The 26,491-nt window shown below is 39.0% G+C and overlaps 1 protein-coding gene across 3 annotated transcripts in view; it reads right to left on the bottom strand.

The window, feature by feature from the left end:
* Positions 1-26,491, bottom strand: part of PLD5 (phospholipase D family member 5) — a 177,040-nt gene that overhangs the window by 3,055 nt on the left and 147,494 nt on the right. For all 3 annotated transcript variants that reach the window (XM_027684113.1, XM_027684122.1, XM_027684128.1), the window contains 3 exons: positions 12,148-12,345; positions 8,512-8,651; positions 6,265-6,430 (listed from right to left, as the gene is read on the bottom strand). In XM_027684113.1, the coding sequence (XP_027539914.1) occupies positions 6,265-6,430; positions 8,512-8,651; positions 12,148-12,345 (504 nt within the window). The remainder of the gene's footprint in view (positions 1-6,264; positions 6,431-8,511; positions 8,652-12,147; positions 12,346-26,491) is intronic.

The following is a 26,491-nucleotide window of genomic DNA, read 5'->3' as shown; positions in this document are numbered from 1 at the left end:
TTTCTGATCAGTAACAATATAAGTAATGTTTATTTCAGCAAAAAAACTAATAGCTGAACCTAGATTCCAAAACCTGAAGTAGAGAATAACATGATGAAGGTGAAGGTAAATATTTACTGCCTGACTGGAAAACTTTGATTGAACTGATGGTGAGATCCTCAGAACAAACCTAATTCACAATAGATTACTGGTGAAAGTAACTGACTATAGAGTGCACACACTTTGGAGTGGAAAAGAATCCATTCCAAAACTCCTTAATCATTCTTACGGGTCTGTTTTCCACAATTCATCTCTTCAACCAGCGCTGGGTTTGATATAAACCTTGAACAAATCCTTTTAGGTTACGGAGATGTCTTTCAGAATAGTCTTACTAATTTGGAAAACTCAACTGTCCAAGACCAAACTGATTATTGCAATGTAGTGGTCTCTGCGGTACACGACATGATCAGTTCGATTAACCCAAATGTGGGTGTATGCACAGCACACGGGTCCTCAGTTTTACAAAGCATTCTTTACCCGGCTGATAATGTAGGTGGTTTTCAAGCTTGTTTGCAGTAAACTGCTTGACTATTGCAAAATGTGCTGTTACCAATTAACAGCAACACCAGGTTTAGGTTTTATACCACTGGTTGCTTCAGAACTGCATATAAATACTCATTCAGAAAATCTTCTTAATCATGAGTCAAGATCAGTTTGGTTTTCCTTGGAGAACTCTGTTTTAAATTCTGACCAGATTTATCTGCAATTAATACTACCAAAGCTAATTAAAACGATTTAGTTGCAAACAAAAGGTAGAGAGTAGCCCAGAGGCTGCTGTTTATCTAACACTTTGTGCTGTGGACTCCATCAGAATCTCTCTCTTCTCATTGGAAAATATACTGGGGTAAATTTTATGTTGTCAGAGGTTGTACCAAAACGGCTTAGAAGGACTCTTGCCTAAAATGCAAAGAACAATCCAGGCTCCTGGTGATTTCAGCGCTAAGGAGAGTCTCTGTGCTTGCACTGACACACATCTCCCCTACCTGCCACGATGGAAGTTCATTAGGGCTTGTTGAGAAATATTAGTTGTTTTGCTTAATAAGTAAGTTTTAACTAAGTCAGAGTTATAATATTGTGTGATTTAGTATGGTATTTGCTTAGCTTTACTTGTTTAGCATGAGTAGCTTAGCTAAGATCTGCCGAAGCCTTGGGTCGCAAACTGTGAACTTTCACCTAGATACATGCTTTTGGCTGGAATAGAGTTAATTTTCTTAGTAATTTTCCTAGTAGCTGGTACAGTGCTGTGTTTTGAATTTAGCAGGAGAATAATGATGATAACACTGATGTCTTAGTTATTGCTAAGCAGAGCCTACTCTAAATCAAGGACTTTTCAGTTTCCTGTGCTCTGCCAACTAAGCTAGCACACAAGAAGTATAAACTAGAAGATAAGGAGGCTGCAGTCATCAGCAGAAGCTGCAGTTCCACAAGATAAGAAGAGTTAACAGCCTGCTTGCTTGGGCACAGAGAAAGAATCCAATAAGGCATTAGAAAACCCCAGACCAAAAATCACCATTGGACCAAGAGGTGTGTGCCAGGCATGTGAACAGGTGCATAGTCTGTAAGGGTATCAAAGCCCAGGGATTCGCTTGTTTTGGGTCCCTCTCTGGAGCCACACAGCTTGAGGTGTTCCTATTGCTGTGCCACTCAATTATTAAATTATTTTTTCCTGGAATCAGATGTTGTGTGAGACTTTACTGAGGGAAACCTAGGGCAAAGAAATTTGTTTAACAGCACTGAAGCATGTTTTTAGTGCATGAGAAATAAATTCAGTATTGTTTCAGAGCAGAAATACTGGATAGCAGTGGAATGCAGTTTTGTGACTGACAGCTATGACAAAGTTACCTTAAAGTTTCTGAATTTTGTATGCCACTCCATGCTTACTTACCTGTACGTGGCATTGTTATGTTCCACACTTAATTTTTGTAATGAGTTCAAATACTAGCAAAATTCCAAAGATAGTGTTTTGAATTTAAAAACTAAGCACAGCAATGCAAACTGTTTGAGTGATTGCTTTATAAAGGGCATTAAAAAAAAGATTATTCTATGTAAAAGTCTATTATCTTTTCTTTAAATTAGATTTATATTGTATATTCACAGCTAACTCAGCTGCATGGAGAAATCACACCTTTAATTACAGATTTTTATAATCAATAATAATTACAGCATTACATTTCTTAAAAGATTAGAACAAACCACCTTAGCAGCCATAAAGGAAAGTTTGCTAGATATTATGTCCTTTGACAACATCCAGACTGCAACTGTGTGCCTGAGGAACTGCTCTACAAACACTGAAAATATATACTTGGCAAGCCAGAAATAGGTCTGAATCTTTCTGCAGGGGTCTTAAATTTTTGCATAAAGCCAGAAGAAAATGGTCATGTTTTTTCCAGCACAACAAAATTGGAATGGAAACAGCCAGCAGCCATAGGGTATCCATCAGGGGTACTTGCAGTACCTCTTCACAGGGATGCGGATGATATGGTGTGACTAATACTAACATCTCAGGGAATAGTCTAAAACAGGCAAAAGGGCAAAGTATTCAATGATAGGAAACAAAACATAACAAGCTGTCTTCTTGCCAGTATTAAAAGACTTAGCAAAAAGTTACATACCGTGATGTAAAAATAGACAAGTACAATAATAACATAAGCTTAGAGGTGTCAAATTGAGATAGATTGAGCAGATGTGCTGAATTGAGACATCATACATTACTGTGTTGTTTGTATAATAACTTTGTAAGAGAGAAAATTTCAGGCAGGAAAGGATAGAAGCCTTGGAAACGTAATGTGTTCTCCAGCAATAGCAGAGAAGGCATTAACTCCTTGCGAATATGGGACACCGTTAGGGAAACTCATCTGCCCTCACAAACAGAACACACAAATGTCACTTAGATGAGCAAGTGAACCAGCACTGGCATTAAGCAGCACAGTGTAACGTTCTCCGACATGCCTTCAGCAAAAGTACTGTGTTAATAATATACTACCTACTGCTAAGATTTCATTAATCTTTTCCGTTCTTATTTTAGGAGTTCTGAGCTTTAAAATTAAATTAGCGCTTAGGAGCAAAGGTTTCATAGTTATTTCATAACACTCTGTTTACTCATAGAGCATTTCTGTCTTTCTGAGAATTAGTGAAAGGTTCAGTTTTACCTTCATCTTACCTGAGCAGGAATACACCTGCACAACTCAAAAATAGATTCATGTGGAGGCTCAAGAATAACTTGTGCTGTAGATACACATCTGTTCCATGCAACTCCATTGTGGTTTTCAGTTGTCTAAAGACATTTTGTTCTAGGTCCTACTTTCTGCGGGCCCTTCAAAAATACACTCTGTTCAGCATTGCGTCCAACAGAGCTGGCCCTTTTCTAATGCTTTTTTGAGAGTTAGACTAGGCATTTGTGCACAGAAGATGCATTTATGGGGTCAAGTGCACAAAACTTAAGGAGAACAGGAATTAAGGTTCCAAGAAGTACAACGGTGAGCTCTTCACCTTGAGCTTGCCCTTTATCATCCAAGCTTTAATTTCATGACCACATGTGGTTCAGTGCATAGGACAGAGCTCCCTGACTGAGCGGCAGTTCGGTGTGCAGTTTATTCCTTGCCATTTGGCTGTGTGCTTATAGCATTTATTTAGTTCTCAAACATAGCTTTCTCCATGCAGGTTCTTCCCAGTGATCATTTTCTTCAGAGTACTTCTGTTGAATTTCACTCTCAAAACAGTTTCAGTTGACTCCACTAATAATTAATGCTTATGTGAATCGGACTCTGAGATGCTGAGAAATGCATGAGGGACTTTAGCGTTTTCTAATTGCATTGACACTGTTGTCCAGTATTATCAAAGTTTTGTGGCAAAAGGAAAAAAAAAAAACACCCTGCTTCTAGATAGAACACATTGTTACAACTCAGTGTTCACAACTAGGAAACCATGCCTTACAGTCCCTGTCATCCCTGACCTCCATGGCAGACTGGAAAATTCATACACAGTGGATGGTGGCTGGCTTTGATCAGGACACTGCTAAGTGAAATAGGGTTGCAGTGCCCTGTTTCTAACTACGGACTTGCAGTTAGGCCATACCAGAACTTCCATTGGCCTTGTCAGAGACCACTTGAAATTAGGAAGAGATTCTCATCTAACAGAATTTACATCTGCATCGCCTTCTCTAAGATGATCGTGTACCTCAGGCTGCTGCTGTTGGCAAACCAGTGTACCCTGTAGCTGCAGACAGCCTTTGGCACTTGCTGGAAACTTTAAAACCGAACTGGTTTTTCCATAGAGATTAAAAAAAAAAAAAGGAAAATGTCACAACAAGGCGTATCGCAGGGATCAAAACCTAAATGAAAAAGTTACAGAATATGCTTTGTAGGACTTGGATATATTATTCCCAAAAGAACAGTAAAACAGGGGAATAGGAGGTCATGTGGTGCATATGTGTGTGACATTTTGGTAGAACAATAGGGAGGTATTGGGACAGCTCGGCAATTTTAATTATCATTTCAATCAGAATTTCTAACAAGTTTATCTTAAAATTTCAGTGATCTTGTATATAAACACATACATTGCATGTCTGCATGACAGTATTTTCTGTACAGTTTAGTTTGACTTTATGTTTTCTCATAGCGAAAGCAGAACCAAAAGGGAAAAGCAGAATTTTCCAGTAATTCAAGAGATTTAAGTTTAGTTTTACGTTGTTAGCCTATTCCTTCTCCTCCATACACACACATAGTTTTGTTTCCCTTTGATCTTGGCTATAACAGATGAATAAGAAAGAAACACAGCTTTAAAAAAAACATTGCTCATCTGATATGTTTTTTGAATTAAAAGAATATTGAGATGGAGCCTATGGCACAGTTTTCAGCCAAAATCAAATAGATATCAGCAAACTCTGAGCCTTGGCCTATTACTAATACTAAGGTTTATTTAAGGGAGTGACTTACCCACAGTGGGGAACGTGATGCACAGCAGAGGTAACTGAGGTGTGTTGTACCTTTACAACTATCTATACCTGGGGTGGTCTTATTTTTTTACTGGAAGTTGTATTTGTGTTTTCTAACTGCAGATACTCTAGCTAGACTATCTACCCAGAATAGATGTCTAGAAGTAATTTTTTTTTCTTTTTAGCATGTAATTCTTGACAAGATAGATTCTGTACAAAGGATTTTACCTGCTGAAAATAGATGGAAATGGATATAAGTGTGTTGAGCATTAGGTACCACTTAAATAAAAAATAATTTTGAATCCATAAGTAGAATTTTGATGATAAATACGAAACAAGCTAGAAGTCACTCAAAATTGAAGCAGCTTAAGCAGTGTCAGCCATGTATGGGTTTTTTTGACTTAAAATCTCACCTTATGCTGCTTTTTGACTTAGGAAACTTGTAATAACAACATATGTTATAAGAAAAATTCTAGATATGCATAAATACCACTTAGTGTGTATAACATATAGTACTTGTTCTTTACAGTTGTCAATTTCAAAAAGCCAGAATGATTAAGTGGATTATCAGTTTAAGAAATCCAAATAATTCAGACTATTTGAGAGAGTTACCTGAAAAACCACACACCAAAAAAACCAAAAAAGAAATTGATCCAAGATGGCTGATTTCCAGTGTGCCTCAATTTCATAAAAATGAACTGTAGCAAACTGAAAGTAGTACTTACCATATACTCTGTTCTCTAATACAAATGTAATATATATGGTATTTCTCACCTTCCTCTACTGCATGTCTAATGTAGCCACATAGTGGTTGTTCTAGTCTTCACTAGTCTGAATTTGTAGTCTGAATTTAATGTAAAATCTTCATTATTTTTTCCCGTACTTTGCACTTGACTGAAGGAAAAGTAGATGCTTACACAGCTGAACAGAAAGGTTACATGAATCCAAACTAAAACTTATTTTTGTACTGTCTGATTTACTCATATCAGACATTATAAACATGACCTATGACTATGGCTCACTCTGTTAGCTTTGCTGTGAAAGACCAGATGTAGTGTTTTAGACAGGTTGACCACCGCACAGACTACTTTCTGACATCAATCTATTTTTCTGTCTTAATTTCTATTTCTGTTACTACTAGGAGTAAATTGAGTTCATTATATTATATTTCCTATGCTATTGAATTAAAGTCAAGGACTTTAATACTAACAGAAAATGCTTCTCAGTTGTTTTCTTCATTCTTTTTCTGGGAGGTGGGAAATATATTTCAAAGCAATATGGATTATACTTACAACTTTCAAACTACAGCTTGGAACTTCAGTGCAAATAGCTTTCAGAGATGAAACAAAGTTGAAAGTAAGGGGGTCTGTGTCTCTTGAGAAACTTATGAGAAGTCGTACTTTAATACTTCGTAATACTAACGCTTCTCTTATCTTCCCATCTAAATATGGCCAGTACCTGTGGAGAAAGAATACAATATATTCAGAGAAATTAAAAAAAAATTGGATTTTTATGCAGCTAAGCCTAGACATTATAGAGAAAACAAGTCCACATGTGAATTTCATTTTCTATCCACTGAAGGAATGCTGTTCTTATTTAAAGGGATTCTCACTAAACAGATCTGCCAGCATCCCTTTTTCTGTCATTCAGCCCTGTACCAAAACTATCACTGTCACAGTGGGGACAGTGAGATTGTGGATGGGTGAGTACATCTTCCACCTGTGTATGTGCCAAGACACTTTCACAAAATACAGGTGCCTTGTCCACCGCTGTATTGACAAGATAAATTGTTGCTCCCGTGTCCCTCCCTGCCCGCAGTCGGAGCAGCAGCACAAGGTGACACAACTAGAGGGCGCTGCTGACCAGCCCAGACACAGGGATAGAAGGATTTTCTGAGGGTTCCGCAAGGGAACTGGATCACCGGATCTCTTCCTGAGTGCAGTCCTTTTTTCCCCCCTATAAACTGGAACCGTAGAGGCTGGGGACTGGAATGCCTTCTGTAATTTCTTCCTTGGAAAACTGAGAGCTGCTATGCAGGGTGCCCGTGTCCTTCAGTAGCGGATGAGATGGGCACTTAAGGAAGATGCTACCTTTTTTCCCTGATCAGGATTGCAGAAATTCTGCCATGAATGCTATTCTCACAATTGACAGTTAGCTTTGTGTTCCTGACCTTTGGTGGGAGCAGGTCAGGAAAGGGAGAATTAGACAAAGAAAATGTATGTTATCTTCATTCCAGCAGCATCAAGTCATGGGGGCTAATGAATCTTAGCTCTACAATGCCAGAAAATAGCTTATAAGTGAGAACTGACAAGAGCTGACAAGGTAGAAGCTGTGGCAGTGCCTCAAACACAAAGCCATGCTGTAGGAAAAACACTGAAGAATTCACACAGGTGGTTTCCCTGGATCTCCCTAATCCAGTAGATCTGAATTCTTCCAGCATGAGAATAAAGTAAGGAGGAGTACAGGAGATAACATCAACTGCAACACTGTAATGGTTCTACATATTAAGATCCTTTCTAACATAAAGGAGAAGCGGGAGGGATACCCCCTTCTCAGTAGGAACTGAGGTTCCTACAGCACTGACCGTGATTCTTTCACTGTGATGGAGACTGCACATAAATAGTTTATTGGAAAAACTCTCTCATAGACTTGAAACAGCTTATGCTTGATATCAGTCAAACAATTGTTATTTTTTGAGAAATTTGAACAAAACTTCTCTAAATATGCAAAACTGGAAAAAGACCCACATAACCACATGCTTAGTTTGTCTCAACTGTATTCAAATAAAGAGCATAGATGAAATTGCATGCTTTGCTAGATTCTCAATTCATTGTGAGTGTTTTCAGGAGTTGGAGGGACCAGTGGATACTTTCCTTCTGAGTTGGATGGTTTTGTTGCACTGTGGCTCCAGTTTTGGGCAATGAGTGCTTTTTAATGGTCCGTACAAACAGGCTGTTTAAAAATTACATGGTGGGGGTTTTTTGTTTTAGCAACACTCAGTTAACCAAAAAGTGATATAATTCAAATGTAATCTGTGCTGAATTTGGAATTTTTGCTTATATGTGTATATCAATAAAATAATGACATCTCCCACACTGTATATAAGAACTCACAATACATTATTTCTCTCTTACAACACACTCTCTTTTTCTCTCTCTCATGTTCAATATCTATGATACTCATAAAATGCCAGTAGCTGTGGTCTCAAGACAGGGAATATAATAGTGTAAGAAATAGGATTCATGTATAAGCAGACTGTTGTATTCCTGGGTCCCAGTCCAGATGGTCAGACTAGACAATTTCTGATCTCCTTCAAGAGGCAGATCCAAAGCTCAGGACCCAGAACTGGAATTGTCTTCTTAGGTCCCAATTCTGCTCCCATTTAAGTCAATGGCAGAACTCTCACTGATTTCAACAAGAGCAGAATTGGGCCCCAAGAAATTGTTCCACAGTAGTAACTAATCTCCTGTGGGTTCATTTTCTCCAGCAGACCTTATTGACATTATGATAACCAGCTAGTCCTGGACATGGACACTCACCGTTTAGCATTGGTGTCAATGACGATTGGCAAGTAGTCCATGACAGCTATGTATACAAACTGCTTGGCATCATCAATAACACTGTATATAGCTTCAATATCGAGGACTCTGTCCTTTGGGCAGAAGAGTTTAGGTGAATTCTGTGAAAGGAAAAGTTATTTTAAAGTGAGAACTTCAACTGTCCCACGAGAATACTCAAAGCTACAAAGGAGAGGTATTTGCTTACTTGCCCCTCAAAAGTCTCACCAATTAGATGTAACTGTGGGTAAAATGCAGAAGACACAACTTCAAAACATCAACTGTCATCAGAGAAGCTCTAGTTGAAGTACACATTTGTGAGAGACTGGAATGTTAATGGTTAATGACTCAAATATTTGTGAAAGCAGCAGAGTGCTTTGCTGACAATTCACAAAGTAACTGCCCACGTGCAGAGGGGGTCGACGCCCATCAACAGAGGCTACAAGCTGGGGTTTGAGCCAGACAAGGGAAGACGCCAGTAAGAAGCAGATCCTGCAAGGTGGGATACTGCTTTTTATCATGCCAGTATCCCTACACAAGTGGCTCAACTGTGAAAACTTGCTTCCAGGGAACTACCAGGGCATTCTCCCATAAGCCTGAAGGTATTCATCCTATCTGATAGGCAATAATTGACTCAACTATGCTGATGTAAGAGGCAGCTGTAACATCTTAGAAGGTGTCATGAACCATCAAAGACTCCTCAAGTGTCCCACAATCCACAGTATTACATTATCCAGTGTAAAACTCTCTGCCCCAGGGGAGGAACCTGGGGTTTCCCACTGAGCTTGGTTGTAATATTAACCCACTGGATTTCGTGACCAGTCAAGTTCAACCATCGAATCTCATCACTGTACCCATGGGTGGTGTCTATATACCTTTCTGCTCTTATCCTTTTTTTTCTTTCTTTTCCCTTATACATTTTCTTAAATGTTATTTTTATGCTCTTACATTGTTGTATTTCCAACCAAAATGGCTACATTTTAAAATTTTCCAAGTACCTTAGTCTACCTTAATGTTCTAGAGTTTGCAAGAAAAAGTTTGTTATTAACCTCCTGAGAATTTTGTTGTTTGTCCCACTCACCACCCAGAATAAATCAAACAACCTTCCCCTAAATGCACCAAGTGGACCGGGGCATAACCACATTTCAGAGATTTTTGTTCCAAAGAGCCCCAGGACTGGTTACTATTGGCTGGAGAGTCCATATGTTTCTGCCACATGAGCCTGATGCTTCACCTGTGAGCAGGAATTAGGTCTTTATGTTAGTTCTATCTAAAGTTCCTCACAAAGTCACTATTTACTCAGGCACTGTTGCAGAGAGATGCTGCACTTTTGCAAGAAACTTATCTTTAAAAACTAGCTTCAGGTATAAATTACCTAGTACTGAGCCAGTAAGTGGTAAGCCCATATTTCAGCTTTTCTGCCTTGTATCAAGGGCTGTCAAAGGTGTCAGGCAGCAAGGTGAAGCCAGCAGAAATTGCCCATCTGTGGCAGACAGGCCCAGGACTTTCTACTCTTCTGCACAAGCAGGAAGAGGAAAGTGGAGCCACCTGTCAAGTTGTTCGCAGGCAACACCGTTCCTGGGAGAGAGGTTGTTGAAGGCACTTCATCCAGCTGGAGCAGGTGCCACTTGTCTTTTTCTTAACAGTTGGCCCTGCCAGATCGCTGCCTTCCTACTGCTGTATCACCTTCTCACCTTTGTTACTTGCTTGGGTCACAGATGACACCCAGACTGGTATGTTTCCTTTACAGACAGATCCAGGGGTTTTAATTAGTCTTTAGTTCAATACACTGCCTGTCACAGTGGTTTCTTAATAACTGACTGGTGTTCTTCAGGATTTACAACAACTAAGTAGAGAAAATACGAGAAAATTAACTGAACCAAGATTTCAAGACCAATATTCCAGATCCATTCCTAAACACTAAAAGAAACAAGCAAAACCTCTTACACTTTATCAGCCAGTTTGGAAGATGATTTTGTTGCTAAGCAACGCTAAGCAATGATTCCCAAGTATAACAAAAAAATTCAATGACTGTGTGTCATGGTTGTTTTATACAGCACAAACATTGAAAGTGAAATATATTTTCAAAGAATTAATTCTGACTCAAGAAAAAAGTGTTAAGTGATTTAAATATAGTTAAATGTATAAATATAGTAGCCTGTTTTCAGGAAGGAAGAACCAGCCCAAGGGGGCTGTGGTTACAAATTCAGGTAGCTCTTGGAGTTGGACTTCAATGATCTGAGCCTCTGAGTACCAGCGAGTCCTTCCTTTTGTTTTGTGAAGTGAAATTTCAAGAGAAGAGGCTTCTATTACCCTCAGGAATAGAAGGGAAAGGAAAATATAAATCACAGGGAGGAAGTGAACACACTGAAAACTGCAAAAAAACAGGTTTTGTAGAGTCTTTCTCCACCTGTCTTTGTCTAGGATCCCGGATTCCTTAAACTTGGCCTTAACCAGCTTTCCATTCTGTATGCTGCTTCAGGACTGACTTTCAGCAGGATTTCTCCACTTCTTACAGATTGCTTAGAAAAGAGTAGGATTTAGTTTCACAGCACATTTGCTAACTGTCCAAAAGTCAGACTTCAGCTAGTCCTTAAGGTTCTCCAGAATCAATGGAAGTGTCCATATTTTCAAACAGCTATTAATTCTGGCTGTCTTAAGCACTTCCAGGTTTTCACTCCAAAATAGTTCTCAGTCTCTCCAGTCATTGTAGGAGTATGAAAAATCCTGGACAGTGGAAAATTGCCTGGCTCCCAGCAGGCGAAGGTAAACCCTGCCCTGTATTAACCACTCATCTGCACCAATGTCCTGTGCTAGTGGCTGTACAACTTCACAGTGTGCTACATGTCTTGTGTTCTTTTAGACATAACTGGCTATAAAGCAATGAGGGTTTTGCCACTTGTTTTGTAAAGAATGGAAAGTAACTCTTAGCAACTCTGTTAAATTCCTGATTTTGAAGGGGTTGTTTATACTCATGTAATTACCTCCAAAATGAAAGACACTCCACATCTTTCATCATCTCTATCTCAGTGTGTACTTTTTCCAGTTTTGTTACATGGCTGCTGAGATGGAGGACTGCTCCATTTCTTTCCATTAAAAGTACATGCACAGACAGTGCTTCCATGAGGATCACTGCTTGAAGTTTTAAAATGTCATTTAAAAATAAAGCTGAAGTAGATGATGTTGTACAGAAGTACAAATGCTTTCAATGGAACAGGGTGAATCCTTGTAAATTACATAGATAAAAATGCAAGCTCTGATATCAAGCTTATCCTGTATTATTGTCTATGTCTGATTAACGGTTCATTTACTCCTAAGTAATTAATGTTCTATCTACTAGTGTAAATAAAAGAATCTAATTTGAAGGGCTTCTGTATCATTTTTGAACACAAGTGGAAAAGTGGTGAACATTACAGAGAAAGGGAAAAAGAATAACACTCAAATGAAACCCTGCAGCATCTTCAGTCCTGGCAAACTGCACGTATGAAAAGTGTCACAGAATTCAGAATAAAAAAAATAATACTCTGATTTGTCAAATTTCCAGGTCTTCCAAAAATCTGGTGGGTTAAATAAGTTTCTTCTCTTCCCTCCCTCTTTGCAACTCATTTCAGAACTTACCGACACAAAAGCTTCTGATTTTGTCTCGTTCAGCTGCAGTGTCAGTTTATTTTGAGTATCGTACACTCCATATAGTCTCTTAGACCAACTTGGAGGTATTTTATTCTTGTATCTTAATGAGCTGTACAAGGCAAATATCCTCTGTAAATCCAGGACCAGGCAGCTGCAGTTGTATACAATGATGCCAAGTTCCTTCATCTGTGAAATTAAAAGTTATATAGTTAGTGATATTTTGGCTGACAGATCTGTGGAAGTATGCAGCAAGAACGTAAGAGTCCCTGAGGAGTACTCAAGGCCAGAAGTGGGCCTTGAGCTCATCAACATTACTGTCAACTTCAAGAAAGTTCCTACCAATACTCCTCTAAAGGCAAACACACAAGCTCTATCTTCAAAGCCAAGAGGAGGCAAAAGCTGTAACAGGATTTGTACATTCAGTGTATGACTGAGCTGCATGTCATAATAGAATATAAGACACCTCATGGATGGACATAATTTTGAAGTGACACCATGTTTGTTATAGGTGTTGCTCAAGGTTTTACTCTGGGCTAGAGTGGTTTTTATTTATTCTTTTTATATTTTATTTAGAGAAAAGGCAGCCTTTCTTCTGGGTTATGTAATAGCACACATTATCAGTGATAGCTTCTTGCTTTTGGAACAATTTGTTTTCTGTGAGTTCTGCAAAAGGTGAAGGAAATGGATTGAGGTTATTTTGCTGCTGGAGAAGGAATGATGCTCCAGCTCAAATAAAAGGATGAAATAACAGGTGTTAGTTAATACTATCAGTAGCTAAATTTACTTTACTATTAAATACAGTGTGATCCAGTAAATAGTATACCCAATTAGGACATCAAGAGGTTGGGTTCTTGCCTCCCCCATTGCTATGATACAGTACCTCACTTAGGGTACCCCAAATTTCTGGGTGTCAGTTTCTTCAAGTGTTAAAAGGGAGATAATGACACTCATCTCTCATGAAAAGTACTCTGTAAGCATCAACATTCTCACATATAAATTATGAGGAAAAATAGTTCAAGTAAATATAGACATCAGAGTACAATGAAATTTTTTAGCTTTCTACAGACAGTCTTCTTCTCCTACAGTCTCACTTCTTCATTTAAGTAAAGGCATTTCTCCTGGTCATAAATCATCATAAATCTTGGTTTGGCAGAGATTTCATTAATTGTATATCCCTAGTACTTAAGATTTTGACAGAATTTCATTTATAAACATATTGCCTGGCTTCTGTAATCAAAGTGTAACCACGTGAACACTCTCTCCCTTTCTTTGCTTTAGAACAGCTTAGGAAAGCACTGCTGTGGGCCCGGATGCTATTGACCTCTCATTACCTGCATTTCACACTAGTTCAGCCATCTCCTAATACAAAGCAAGAAGAAAATCTGCACAAACCTGTTGGAAAACAACATGTAGGATAAATAGTTAAAGAATCCATGCTGGTTTTCTGCAAGCAACCTCTCTTGGTACATGCCTGTGAAGTCTGCCTGGCATGATGAAGAAAATGAAGGAGTACGAGCTCTCCAGCATGCTCAACCTTTGACACCAAAATATTCCCACAGGTTTTATTCCCTTAGATGATATCTCCACAGTCACATGGACTACTTTCTGGTAGAAGCGTATCTTTCCATAAAGCCTGTGGGAACTCTGAACCCCGCACTGATGTTATCTCAGAGCTTGTTCCAGCACAATTCTCCCTGACTGCAGATAAGAACTGCTCTGCAAGAGTGGGTAGAGGGAAAGCAAAGGATAGAATTGAACCTTGACTCTTTCTGTGGTGGGTGAGAGAAAACAACAAATACCAATACTCCAGCAAGAAAGAAACTCATGGGTGACACATTCTTCACATTCCCAACCTGGAAATACCACATACATAAGAATACAGAACACTGAGGTATCTCATTCCCAAATATTTTCTTAATAGTTGCAAACACGGGAACATGACCTAATATTTTTACTGCCTAAATCAGAATATTTCTGCAAGGTTCTTTAATTCAAAAGAAAAAAATGGAATTCCTCTGTTAGCCTGCACAACCTGAAATTTGTGGATAGTTGGAAAAGACAGACTACTTGCTGCACTGCAGCCTTTCATTTATGGATAGGACAGTAAATTAATTCAGATGATAAATATAAATATGACCAACATCCTAGTCAAAGAGTCTATTAGGAATAACATCTTTGGTTTTTCTCCTGGGTGCTGGTATCTTTGAGGACACTCCTCAGTATTCACTTCTAGGCTGTCCCCGTACTGTGTGCACTGTTTGTCTCCAAATATTTTTAACTATACATTATCACTGTTTTCACTGTGTGTTGCCAATATGGCTCCCTTAATTGCCAGGCATGCCATTGCAAAGGACTTACTAATAGTATTCTGTTACATCTATCTGCATAATGTGGTTTAATCCGCTTTTCACGGCTGTTAGTTGATTCTGACATAATTATGTGGTTACAGTTTTTCTTTCATTTATCAGTCCCATTATTACTATTCTACTTTATCCCTTCTATTGAAAGTAAATATAAAATAGTGTCCTCACAGCACACCAGAAGCTGCCAGGATTGCATCTGCGTGAGCAGCTCTCCTGTGAACAGGAATGCTTGCAGTGTGTCCTCTCCCTGTGAATTAAAGGATTGCCTTTCTGCCTAAGTGCTTCCTCATGTACAGATATAGGGAGGAAGCCAGGGGCACTAATGGGTTTTGCTAAATGCAATTTTTACAGATCACCACCTAGTCTGACTGCAAAACGAAGCATTAGCCATGCCTTACCGCCAGCCTCTCCCAGCAAATGAGCACACACAGGGAGCAGCCCATTTTGCACAGGAACTTGACCCTCCTGTGGAGCAGAAGCCAAGGTGGTGCCCTGGCTGAGGCCCTGCTGCTCACCCATTTGCAGCAGCTACACTCAAACTGTAGGCTGGAACAAAGCCTTTCCAAGAGATGTATTTATGGCGCAGTAATGAACCCTGCCTTCCCAAGGTGTTGCATCTTGCAGTTGGCTTCTCTGGCAGCAAGCACTGATCAAAGCTTTTCCTGCTTCTGAAGCCATGATAAGAGCTCTCCCCTTTGGGGATTTCCTAGTACATGATACAGACAGGGCTCCTCCTTTCCCTCACTGGGAAAACAGTTATCCTCTTTACCCAGCTGCCTGTTTTCATTAAATTTTTATGAACTTAAGTTCAAATTTGACTGAACCTGAAAAGCAGATTCAAAGCTATAGAAAGAGGGCAGAGAGCAACTCTGATGCTTGTTGTGCAGACTGAATTTTCTCAAGAAACCAGGTTATATGTTAGCCTTTGTGAGTATTTGGGTACGATACATTACCTTGAAATGCAAACAATACGTGTACGCAGTAAAACCCCACCGATCTCCTTTCTTGTACAACAGCCCCAATAGGTTTGAAGACAAAAAATCCCCTCTGTTTCAGAAGTGTCTTCCACACTGAGACTATTTTTACTCCCATACTCTGAGGTGAGGAGAGACTGCTCTTTTTCCTATTAATCATAAAGCCTATCATCCTGGAGGCATAGGGGGCAGTAAGGATGTGCTGGTGACAGATTTTGTACAAAGTGGGATGACATCTAGATAAAGGAAAAGACTTTCTCTTCAGTTTGAGAGCTGTGGTCATTACCGACTTTTTTTTTTTAAGTAATCTTAGATGAGAAGAAGAAAAAAAATCTATATTGAAAGAATCAAAATCTGAGTGTTGCTCCTCAGCTTGTCATGACAGAAACCTACAGCTAAGCATCATCTGAGGTATCTGTTAAGGTAAAATCCTTCAGGGTAGGAGCTCTTAAAGCAAAGTATTTCTTCATCCTGAGTTTTAAGAGCAATTAATAAATTAATGAAAACATCACTGGAAAATTAAAGTGAAGAAGATCTCAAGAAATCAAAATCTTAATAAAACTAAGGAAGACAAATCTGCAATTAAAATAAAGAGTCACAAATTTGATTGTGTGGAACAATCAATGGAATGGAACAGAAATATTTGGATGTTAAAGTTGCTTGTGAGTGACATTTCCAGGGCATGTGCTAGGGACTGGGAACAGGAATGGTTATTTGCACAGAGACTTTTGTGTCCTCTCATGAGCAGGTTTCTTCCCCTCTTTGTTAAGAACCACCATGCATGCTCTTCTCAAAGAACAAAAAATATGGAAGCTAGTTTTCCTTGTTCTTCCCTGTGCTGTTTACATTTCTGCAAAGCAACTTTTAAAGACTACCAAATTACTGTTTGTCTTTTTTGCTAGTAAGGGCTCTCTTAAAGCTACAGAAAAGTGAATAACTACACTAGACTCAAGAAATGTAGCTTCAACCCGTTGTGCAATGTTGCACAGAAAAGAGTTAAGCTACAAAAAGTAATAAATGTGGCCTAGCTAGAAAAATAGTAATTTTCATGACAAGAGGAGGAATTCCTTACTAGACTGGGTAAAAAGCAGGATTTCACAGACAAGAATTTTTGCTTATTCTTTTCCTGTGTACATTTGTAGGCATCATTTGCAAAATGAAGAAAAAATATAGGAAAAGAACCTGAACAACCCAGGTTGTGGACATATAACACTGTAAGCTTCTTAATCTGAGAAACAATGTTAGCAAAACTTTTCAAGTACGTTTGGATCAGGGGTCAGACAAGGTGTACGATGTGTCCTGACCCTGCACTGTGCAGACTAGACAGCATATTTTATATTTACCTTGAGCTACACTCTAAGAGACAACCCCACTGCGTAGGCAAGGTACTATTTGACCTACATAAGAGTGGCACAATCTGGTTCACAGCTTGCAATATCTGAATTGTGGCAAATGTACCAGGAAGCTTTAGAAAACCCCTTGTTTAAAGAAAAAGTTTTTAGTAGTTGTTCACATGCAAATTTGATCCTGCAAACAACAAGCAGCTCTCCTCAGGCATTAACTGCAATTTGCCCAAAAGCTCTGGCCACTGGCAGCTGCCAGAGTCCACTGCCTGTGCTACAGAAACTCTGAATTAATTATTGCAAACTAAATTTACTAAATGACTTTTTGTGTCCCAAACTGTGTGCATCTGCCATTTGCTTGTGTTTGAAAATGTATTTAATTGTGCTTTCAAGCCTCTGATTTTTTTTAATGACCAATTTATAAATGAATGACTGAGCAAAGCCAGAGTCACAACAGGGTAGAGTAACAGAGTAACAAAAAGCATACAATATTGATAAATCAATTTGTAAGGCATAAAAGGACTTAAGATTCCAATAGCTTCTAAAGAAAAATGATATACAATGTATTCATTACCACCATAAAGCAATTCGCAGTTATTTACAGGGGTACACTCATCTTTTTGTAAAATATGTTCTAATTATCCAGTTAGCCTGTATTCCAAACATATGTTCTTTTTCATTATCATCTTACCTGATCCCTACTGCAGCCCTCCCTTATGTTTTCATCTGGTATCATTTCATACTGAGTGAATATTTTCCAATCATAAATAGCAACATCTTAAGGCTGCCCCTGTGCAGCTACTCTTTATTGCTCACCAAAACCTGCTGGGCAGACATGCGCACCCATCCCATGCCAGGCACAGGTAACAGCCAAGGGAGTGGCCTGTGCCAGCAGTGCAGGAGGAGAAGGGCCTTCTGATGGGAGTGACCATCACCAGTGGAGGGAGAGAGGCAAGGAGATTTAAAAAAAGAGAAAAGTGTTTCTTCATGCAGTATTGTTTGCTGTGACTGTTGCAGCACACTTTGCTGTAACAGGATGACAGGGGTAGTGCTTGTCACAAATGCATCCAGTGTAATGACCCCATTCAGACAGCCGTCATTTTGATGTAAACCAAAAATGCAACCTGATGCTGAAGAGGCTGAGAAGGCTGTAGCACTGCCTGGCTCCTTCTCACAAAACCTGTGCAGGTACTACAGTCCACCACATGCAAAAGCATGTACTTCAGCTAACATTTCACTAGAAACTGCAACCTACCCTTGTGTTCCTGAGTCAAAATCCACTCTCAGTATTTGGACAGTAAAACAATGCAGAGACTTCACATTTTGTTACGTTGCAGTCAAAAGTAATTCAGTAAAATTCAAATCCAGCACAGTCCTGCTTCTGCTCTGACTTCCACTTTTTCCTTCCATGTTGCTAAGAACACGGGAGCTACACTGATTTTGGGAAATATCAAATAGAAAGGTTAATACAAATGGGAAAGCACTGTTTTCTCAGAAAGTTAGGAAAACCCCATCTAGCTTGAACTATCGGAGAGTGAATAAATCTAAATTAACAGCATCTTTGGCTATCAGAAATCATCTAGGGCATAATAAATGTTCTTACTTGAATTCCCTGTTATTTTGACAACCACAAACTGCTTTTAGAGATTACTTAGAGAATGCAAACAGATTAAATTTTGAGATTAACTGTCTCATTGTTTAATTGCGTAACTCTTCCTTTTTTCTATAGACACTTTTATTGAATAAACGGCATTTTAAAAATTCTATATTCAAGTCTTAACCATTCTCCAATTAATCACTTAGTGAGTCTTGCACTTGGATCTCTCTTGTGCCTGGCCCATGTAGCACAGTTGTCTGCATTTTACGTTTCTGTCATCTAAGGCCAAAGGTTAATTTTCATCTTAGTCTTAAGTGATTTGAAAATAATCACCAGGCAGAATTTCTAATGAACATGAAAAAAAGTCCCTTCCACTTGAGAAAATAATGCAGTTTCAACCTGAGCTGGGAACTCAATCTCATCACTGAAAAACTGTCACTCAAGCCACCATGCTGGAAATAAATCTGAGCATGTGACCAAGAAGAGGTGATGCATTTGACAGAGTGCACCCAGCATTGGCACTGAATGGCAGTGTAAAGCCAGGACATGTTTTCAATAAAGGAAAGGAAGGGACATAAGTGGAGTGACTGTACCCCACTGGAGCTGATAAAGCACAATTGAATTGGCAGCCACTAGCAGTCCACTGGTTTTTAATTCACACCTCTAGAAAGAACATTTGATAGATTTTGGTCTGTAGTTCTTGCAGAATAAAAGTCCCAGGAAGTTACAACTTCATACATTATTTTTACTAATATTACCTAATGGCAAAAAGCTGCTACAATAAGACAGAGGAGATCTTTTAGGAGCTGCTAATTTTTGTGTCCCCTTTCCTTTTTCTGCTGCTCCACTGGTCAAGAACACAAAACTGCACAGTGATGCTTTACTAATTTCCATTTCATTTCAGTCCCACTATTATTTTGCATAGCATCCTGATCTTAAGAAAACCATACTGAGAAAAAAATTAGGTTTAGCATTTCATTTCTGCTGAAAGGTATGGCTGCTGAGATGAAAAGCAAGCTAGACATCCAGGCAGAAGGAGGGCTTGTTTTAAAATGGTGTGGTTTAAAAAGAATTTTGTGAGGAAGAAGTAGCAATGCATCTCCAAAGCAGAAAAACAGAAATCACCCATGTCCTTGTCACATTAGAAAAAAGCCCCATCACACTTTTTCTTTTTCCTTCTATCTTGTAGCTCTATTGCTACGAAAAACTCAGCAAAAATCAATCTGTTTGTACAAACAATTCAAATATAATTTGTTTAAACCATGAACCACTCCGTGATGATGTTCACATAGAATCCACCACAGAATTGAGTGCAAATTTAGTCTTTCTTACTGCTGTTGATGAAGCTCACTAACAAATCAAGCCTGACACATTGCTAAGTGTCAGAGCAAGCCAGAAGGTAGAGCTGAATCAGTTAAAAATTCCTTGCTATGTAATCTATCAGCATAATTAATATCACTTGGCATAATCACAGCCTAATTTATCATTTTCAAATGACTTTTTAGTTTACAGTTTCATTACCCCCTCAAAGCAAGCACAAGTATCTCTTTAGGGGAAATGCAAGCTTGCAACTGCAAGAAAACACTTTTCCAGAATCATATTTGATTTATTTCTTGTTTTACTGCAGGAAATCTAATTAATATGAATTCTAATTTGATTCTGTTCCTCTTTTAAAACACGGTTTTTCTTCCTTGTATCAAAGAAAAGTGCAGGCTGGGAAGAAAAGGACCACATTGTGCTGGCCTCCATCTCACTGCTGGCAAGCTGCATCACATTTCAGTCCTGGTGTCATTCATATGACATTAAAAAATTCACTACCTCAGTGGAACCATAAAAAACCTAAAAGGTGAAGTGAAAGATCCTGCTAGCTTCTGAATGGGCCTCTCCTTCACCACACACAGGCGTACCTCCCACAGCCTCTTTCCATCTTCCCTGCATTGGAACCTGTCCTGTCAGCCCTTATTTTGCATTCTCTTCACGCAGCTGGAAATCACAGCACAAGCTCTTAGCATTTGTTCTCATCCTATGTAATGCTGCAAAGGGCAGCCTCCATATGTCTCCTGCGGTACAACAGAGAGAGGAGAGTGCAAAGGTCTGACCTCAGAGTAAGGGCAATATTTATGTCTAAACATTTCTCTCAAAGCACAGTTTCTTTGGGGCTTTCAGATTCATGGCCTTCAGGGAAATGCAACAGCACGTAGTTGACTAATTGGATGCATTATTTATAACATTGCTGACACACACAGCGGGCTTTCCTTTCGCAAACTGAATAGAGATTGGTGGCAGGCATGCTGGGGACACAAGCTGGGACAATGACATTGCATATGAATTATTGCTATAACTGTTGAGCTTTGCCAGACTATCTGATCAGAATTCAAACCCTTTTTTAATGGATGTAAGCTGAGGGCCAAAGGTGCTACTCAACCTTTGACTGAGCCTTGATTAAATTCAGTGTATAAGACCTTGAGGTAAGCTAGAAATCCAAGCAGTTTAGATAGGTGAGACAATTAAGCAAAACAGTACACAGACAGCCCCAGGACAATGGCTGATATGAAAATCTGTTTCAGAAATTCACTGTTGCTCTCTGTCCTTTCTGTATGAGTAGCTATCTCAGATATTTGTGGGGTTTCTGGCTGCTTCAACATGGAAGTAACGTCTCCTGTAGGGATATGGTCCTGGTATATGCTCCAAGGGAGAAAACTTTAAATTATATTAATACATCATATTTGTGCCTCCTGACCCTAGCAGTAAAATTGGGAACACAGAATCACAGGATGGGTAAGGCTGGAAGGGACCACTGGAGGTCATCTAGTTCAGCTTCCCTGCTCAAGCAGGGTCATCCTAGAGCACATGGCCCAGGATTGCATCCAGACAGTTCTGGAATATCTCTAGTGAGGACACAACCCCTCTGGGCAATCTGTTACCATGTGCAGACACCTGCAGAGTAAAGAAGTGCTTTCTTATGTTCTGGTGGAACTTCCTGTGCATCAGTTTCTGCCTGTTGCCTCTTGTCCAATTTCTTGGCACCACCAAGAAGTGCCTAGCTCCATCTTCTTGACATGCTCCCTTCTGATACTTATAGACATTGATGAGGTCTCCTCTCAGTCTTCTCTTCTCCAGGCTAAACAGACCCAGTTTTCTCAGCTTTTTTTTGTGAGGTGAGGTGCTCCAGCATTAAATTTGAAAAAAATGCCTAATAAGTCATCAACCTGATTAGCAAAATTGGCCTGTCCAATACCATGATTTTCATGACTTCTACAGATTTCTGAAAATACACTTAACAATTCTGTCTGCAAGCCCTGCCTGTGCAATACACCTCCCTCAAGCAAGGATTAATAGTTTGCCACTGAGCAGTTCCAGGGAAACATCAATGATTTCACTGTTTTGATGACTACTGTTTACTTAGATAAGTTAAGAAAGGTGACTGCATGATGACTTCCAAACCAGACCTTGATGCTTATGACGACAATATCAAAATCTGAAAAGGTTAGTGATGACATTAATGCTACACATTCATATAGAAGGAATGCTTTGTCAGAACCTGTTCTGTTCTGCTTGATGACTTATGGGTATAGAAAGATGAGATTTTATTGTGAACTGCAGAATCATTTTTCTTTGATAGAATGACTGAAATGATTGCCTTTCCTTACCCTGACTCATGGAGATTTATGGCACGGTATTTCAGCCTGATTTACTGTGTGTTTTTTTCACAGGACAATACTAAATCCCATTTTCCATGTAAGGATTCAACTGTTAAAGCAGGAGGTGACCAGGCTCCATTTGGGAACATTTTGGAGTTGAGGCAGTTCTGAATGAAGACATTTTTTTAGAGGGGAACTGTCATCTGTGCAATATCAAAGTGTGTGCGCATAACTTTCACGATTATTTTAATGATGTTATTTTTTCAGTTGAACAAGATTAATCTGATGGGGTATGCTAACCACTAAATCCCTCTGAGGGGAATCTGCCTCCATCCATTAACATTACTGACCAAGATTAGTTGCCAGCAAATACTTGTGGAAGATGTCAGAATAGACTGTGGTGCATTAGCTCCCCTTCAGAGATTTACCTGGGTTTTAATGAACAGTTTCACTTCCAGCATAATATAAATCACATTTTTGGGAAAGTGGTGAATTTACTGCTTTTCTTATATCCATGTAAGTTTCCTGATTATTTGAGACTCTACCACCAGTTGTTGAGCCAGATGCTGGAACCCTGGATCACACTGTGTAGCCTGTATTGTTATCTTGGAAAAACAAAATGATTAACAATTGGACTCTAAATGATTCTATGATTCTAAAATGCCACACTAGCCTTAAGAGCTCTGACTCCTAAGGAAGGGCATGCCTACCCCTATGCTCTTGAACTCCAGCATTCGGCTCTGGTACAGACATGCAGCACAAACTTTAGCCCTGTCCAGTGCAATCTGGTTTGGTCTTGAGAACAGCAGGACAGATAGGTGCAAACAGGTCAAGTTCTGCTGCACTCACTTTGTGCAGGCTGTCTGAAAGCCACCTCTGGCAAAGAAACCAAAAAACCATTCTAGTGCAGCATCTGCATTGATTTATATTGTGTGAATTTCAGGGTTTCTTAATAAACTCAACACAAATGAAACTACAGGATTTACAAGTGCAATTGGTTGGAGGATCTATAAATTCAATTTGAGCCCTTCTGCTTTACTGATCACTGCAGACAGGCTTTACGGAGGTGTGCCTGGAAGCCATTCTCATCACTGTGACCAATGCCTTCTTTCAATTTTTTTTTAAGGCAAGACAGTCACTGGATGAGCTATTTGTGATGTAGTATCTGAGAGATCCTTCCAAACAATTTTTGCAAATTTCAGCAGCTTAACTTTTACACTACTTAGTCTTATCTCGAGACCATGGACTCAGGCAAGCACACCTCACCAGTGCTGTCTATTCACCACACTGCCTGCCTGTTTGCTTCGAGATAGCAAAAGATGTCTTTAAAGCTGTCTTGTTTTGCACACAGTTGTATGGATGATTTTCTGTCTTGTGTGCAGTGGTGTACTGTGTGTGTTCTGGCAGGAAATTCCTGCATGCCTCCAGTTCCCTATACACTTCTAGAATCCATCCAAAACTCTTGAATCTGATAATCCTAATATACTGATACTATTTGTCAAGTACCTGAGGGACCAGTCATAAAGGAGAACCTCTGATAACACTCTCTTTGCAACATCTATGACTCTAAGACATAGTGACGTTATGGCAAGTATTAAAAAGCAAGCAAATGATTATAAGGTTAGTTTTACTGGAGAAAGAACTTTTTCTTTTCTCTGGGTTTTGGAGATCCAACTACCTGAATATCCCATGCTGCTTCGGAAAGAAGTGAGTTTATCTATTCAAACTGGATATTCCATCATTTTGCTGTGCAGGCTTATTATTGATTTACAATTTATTATTGATTACTCCAACGGCAGGTAAACCTATTCTACAGAACTTCCACAGCAACTAAAAAAAAAAAAAGATGAGAAGAAAATAGGATCATGGAATAGTTTGGGTTGAAAACAACCATAAAGATCATCTAGTTCCAACCCCCCTGCCATGGGCAGGAATGCCCTTGACTAGATCAGATTGCTCAGGGCCCCATTCAACCTGGTCTTGAACACTTCCAGGGTGGGGGATCCACAACTTCTCTGGGAAACCTGTTCCAGAGCCTCACTACCCTCACAATTTATTCCTAATATCCAATCTAAATCTACCCTCTTTCACTAGGGTATTCAGGTATCCAACTACCTGATTATCCTATGCTGCTTTGGAAAGAAGTGAGTTTATCTGCTCAAACTGGATATTCCATCATTTTGTTCTGCAGATTCATTACTAATTGATTTACAATTTATTATTGATTACTCCAATGGTAGGTTAACCTGTTCTACAGAAGTTTCACAGCAACTGAGAAAAAAAAAAGATGAGAGAAGATCTATAATTTCAGAGGTCATAAAAAGAGTGATGAGCATAAAAATATGCAGCAAGCTGTTGCTGTATTTTGCCCTCTCTTACACTAAATACAAACACATAATGCAGATGATGCATGTGAGAATGGAGCACAACAGTGGGAGAAGTATGACAAACAGGAATAGCTTCCTAGCACCTCAGAGCTGGGAATCAGCTCTGCATCGAGAAACCAGCAAAGCTGAGGAGGCATGAGAAGACTTTTTGGCTCCAAGTGCAAGGTGAATATATAGTCTCATGCTGTATTCAGTAGCTAAATCACAAAACCAGAAGCCCACAGGAGTAAGGAGGAGTCAAGGGCACTACTAAGAAGTAATGAAGCACATACAAGTGGAGCAGCCACATTACCCAGGTTCCTGTCCAGCTTTAGCCAGCCCTCTGTTAACAGTGCAGAGACAAATAGTCCATTTGCTTCACTGATATTTATTTGTAAATACTGGATGCACAGATAATAAATTTCAAGCAGAGTAAGCCTAATGGGCAACACTGACTGTCCTGGTTTACTGGATGTAACAGAGAAAAAGTGGCCTGTCTCAGTTAAAGAATCAAACAAAACATCATACTTCCAAAAATACAAACTTTACACTGTGATAAATGCATGCTGTGAGTTCTGCACATTTCCAAGAGCAACATATCTTCCCCCGCCACCCCCCCCCCCAAAAAAAAAAGAGGAAAGAAAATAGAAAATCTACAGTTTTAGAGATACATATCAGCCACTAAACTGTTCTAGATTTGGTCAAAGATAGAAACGCTAGGCAAAAGCTCTTAGTGCAAATAATAAATGTATTTTCAGCCTGTCCTTTGAAGGACAAGCTGTAATAGCATCACAGAAAAATTCTCAAAATACAACTAGCTTTCTATGCAGCATGAAATATAAAAAAGTAATAAATTTTCTAAGTCATAAATTAAAGAAGTAATTAATTGTCAATACAGCTCTGTAGTATCTCCTTATACCTGTTTTCTTCAGATTTTGACTCCATTCACCTATGCTTGAAGATCTGGGTTGCGCTTTTATGTTATCTTCATAATATTGTGTAGTTTGGGAAATAATGCCATAAAAATAAATCACATGAAGTCTGTTTTTTTTAAGGATTGGATCATATGGATAACAGCATATCAAAGGTTTTTAGAAGCAGATATTCTCTGTCTTATATAAGAGAGATTTATTAACCCAGAAATACAAATTTAGATAAAATATACCGGTATTATGTTGCCTGTACTTTCAGTCTAGTATTTACCCATCTGAGATTGATTGAACCTTGGTGGACAATGAAGTCGAAAGAGCCTTGTGTCCTGTTATAGGCCTCTGCTCAATTTTCTAATAACGATATGATACTGAACACCACTGGGATAGTAAGACAATTAAGCACATTATTAGAAGAAGATGGCAAAGACTGACAAAAGTGCACAGTAGGGACAAATCAAACTAGAACAACATTGTATGAAATGGAAACTCTCAATATAAGTTTTGCTTGACTGAAAAGATGTAATTCCACTGTCAGACAAAGCATCTTATCTCAAAAGGACCAGATGCGCCATTACATAACTTCAAGAGACTCATTTAGATAAAAGTTTAAAAAAAAAAAGACTGATTATAGCATGCTTTTGCTCTATGCAGTTCTGTAAAGAGGGGATGCAACTGTCATCAACAGAAATTGCAAATGTGCAGATCCTGTCTCAGTGATGAGTTTTGAGAAGTGGCTTCACTACAGCAAAATTTTGGGGAAACCAGAAACAAATAAGATAATCATGATGTGGTGTGAGACATATAGAAATCCAGTATTTATTACATATTGGTTTTATAAGAGGACAATTTTGATCACACAAATAAATAGAAAATACAGCGTTCAAGGATGTAATTTGAGCAAATCATCATTCCCCTTTCCCTGGGAAAGATACGTAAAAAGAAACACAGGTTGCATTTGCTCCTGGCAGCATTCCAGAAACGCTTGAATTTTGGGGAAGTTTTTACTAGGATCTATATCCCCAGAAATGAAGACCAAGAGAAGAAGGGATAATTCCGGGATGAGTTTTGTCACTCATAAGTGTGCCTTTGAGCTATGTCTCCTTCACATGAGTCTCC

The sequence above is a fragment of the Neopelma chrysocephalum genome, unplaced genomic scaffold (assembly GCF_003984885.1).
Source record: "Neopelma chrysocephalum unplaced genomic scaffold, ASM398488v2 Primary Assembly neopelma1_23, whole genome shotgun sequence".
In the NCBI taxonomy this organism is placed as follows: Eukaryota; Metazoa; Chordata; class Aves; order Passeriformes; family Pipridae; genus Neopelma; species Neopelma chrysocephalum.
The sequence above is the reverse complement of the archived record's forward strand: the minus strand, read 5'-3'. Positions and strand labels throughout refer to the sequence as shown.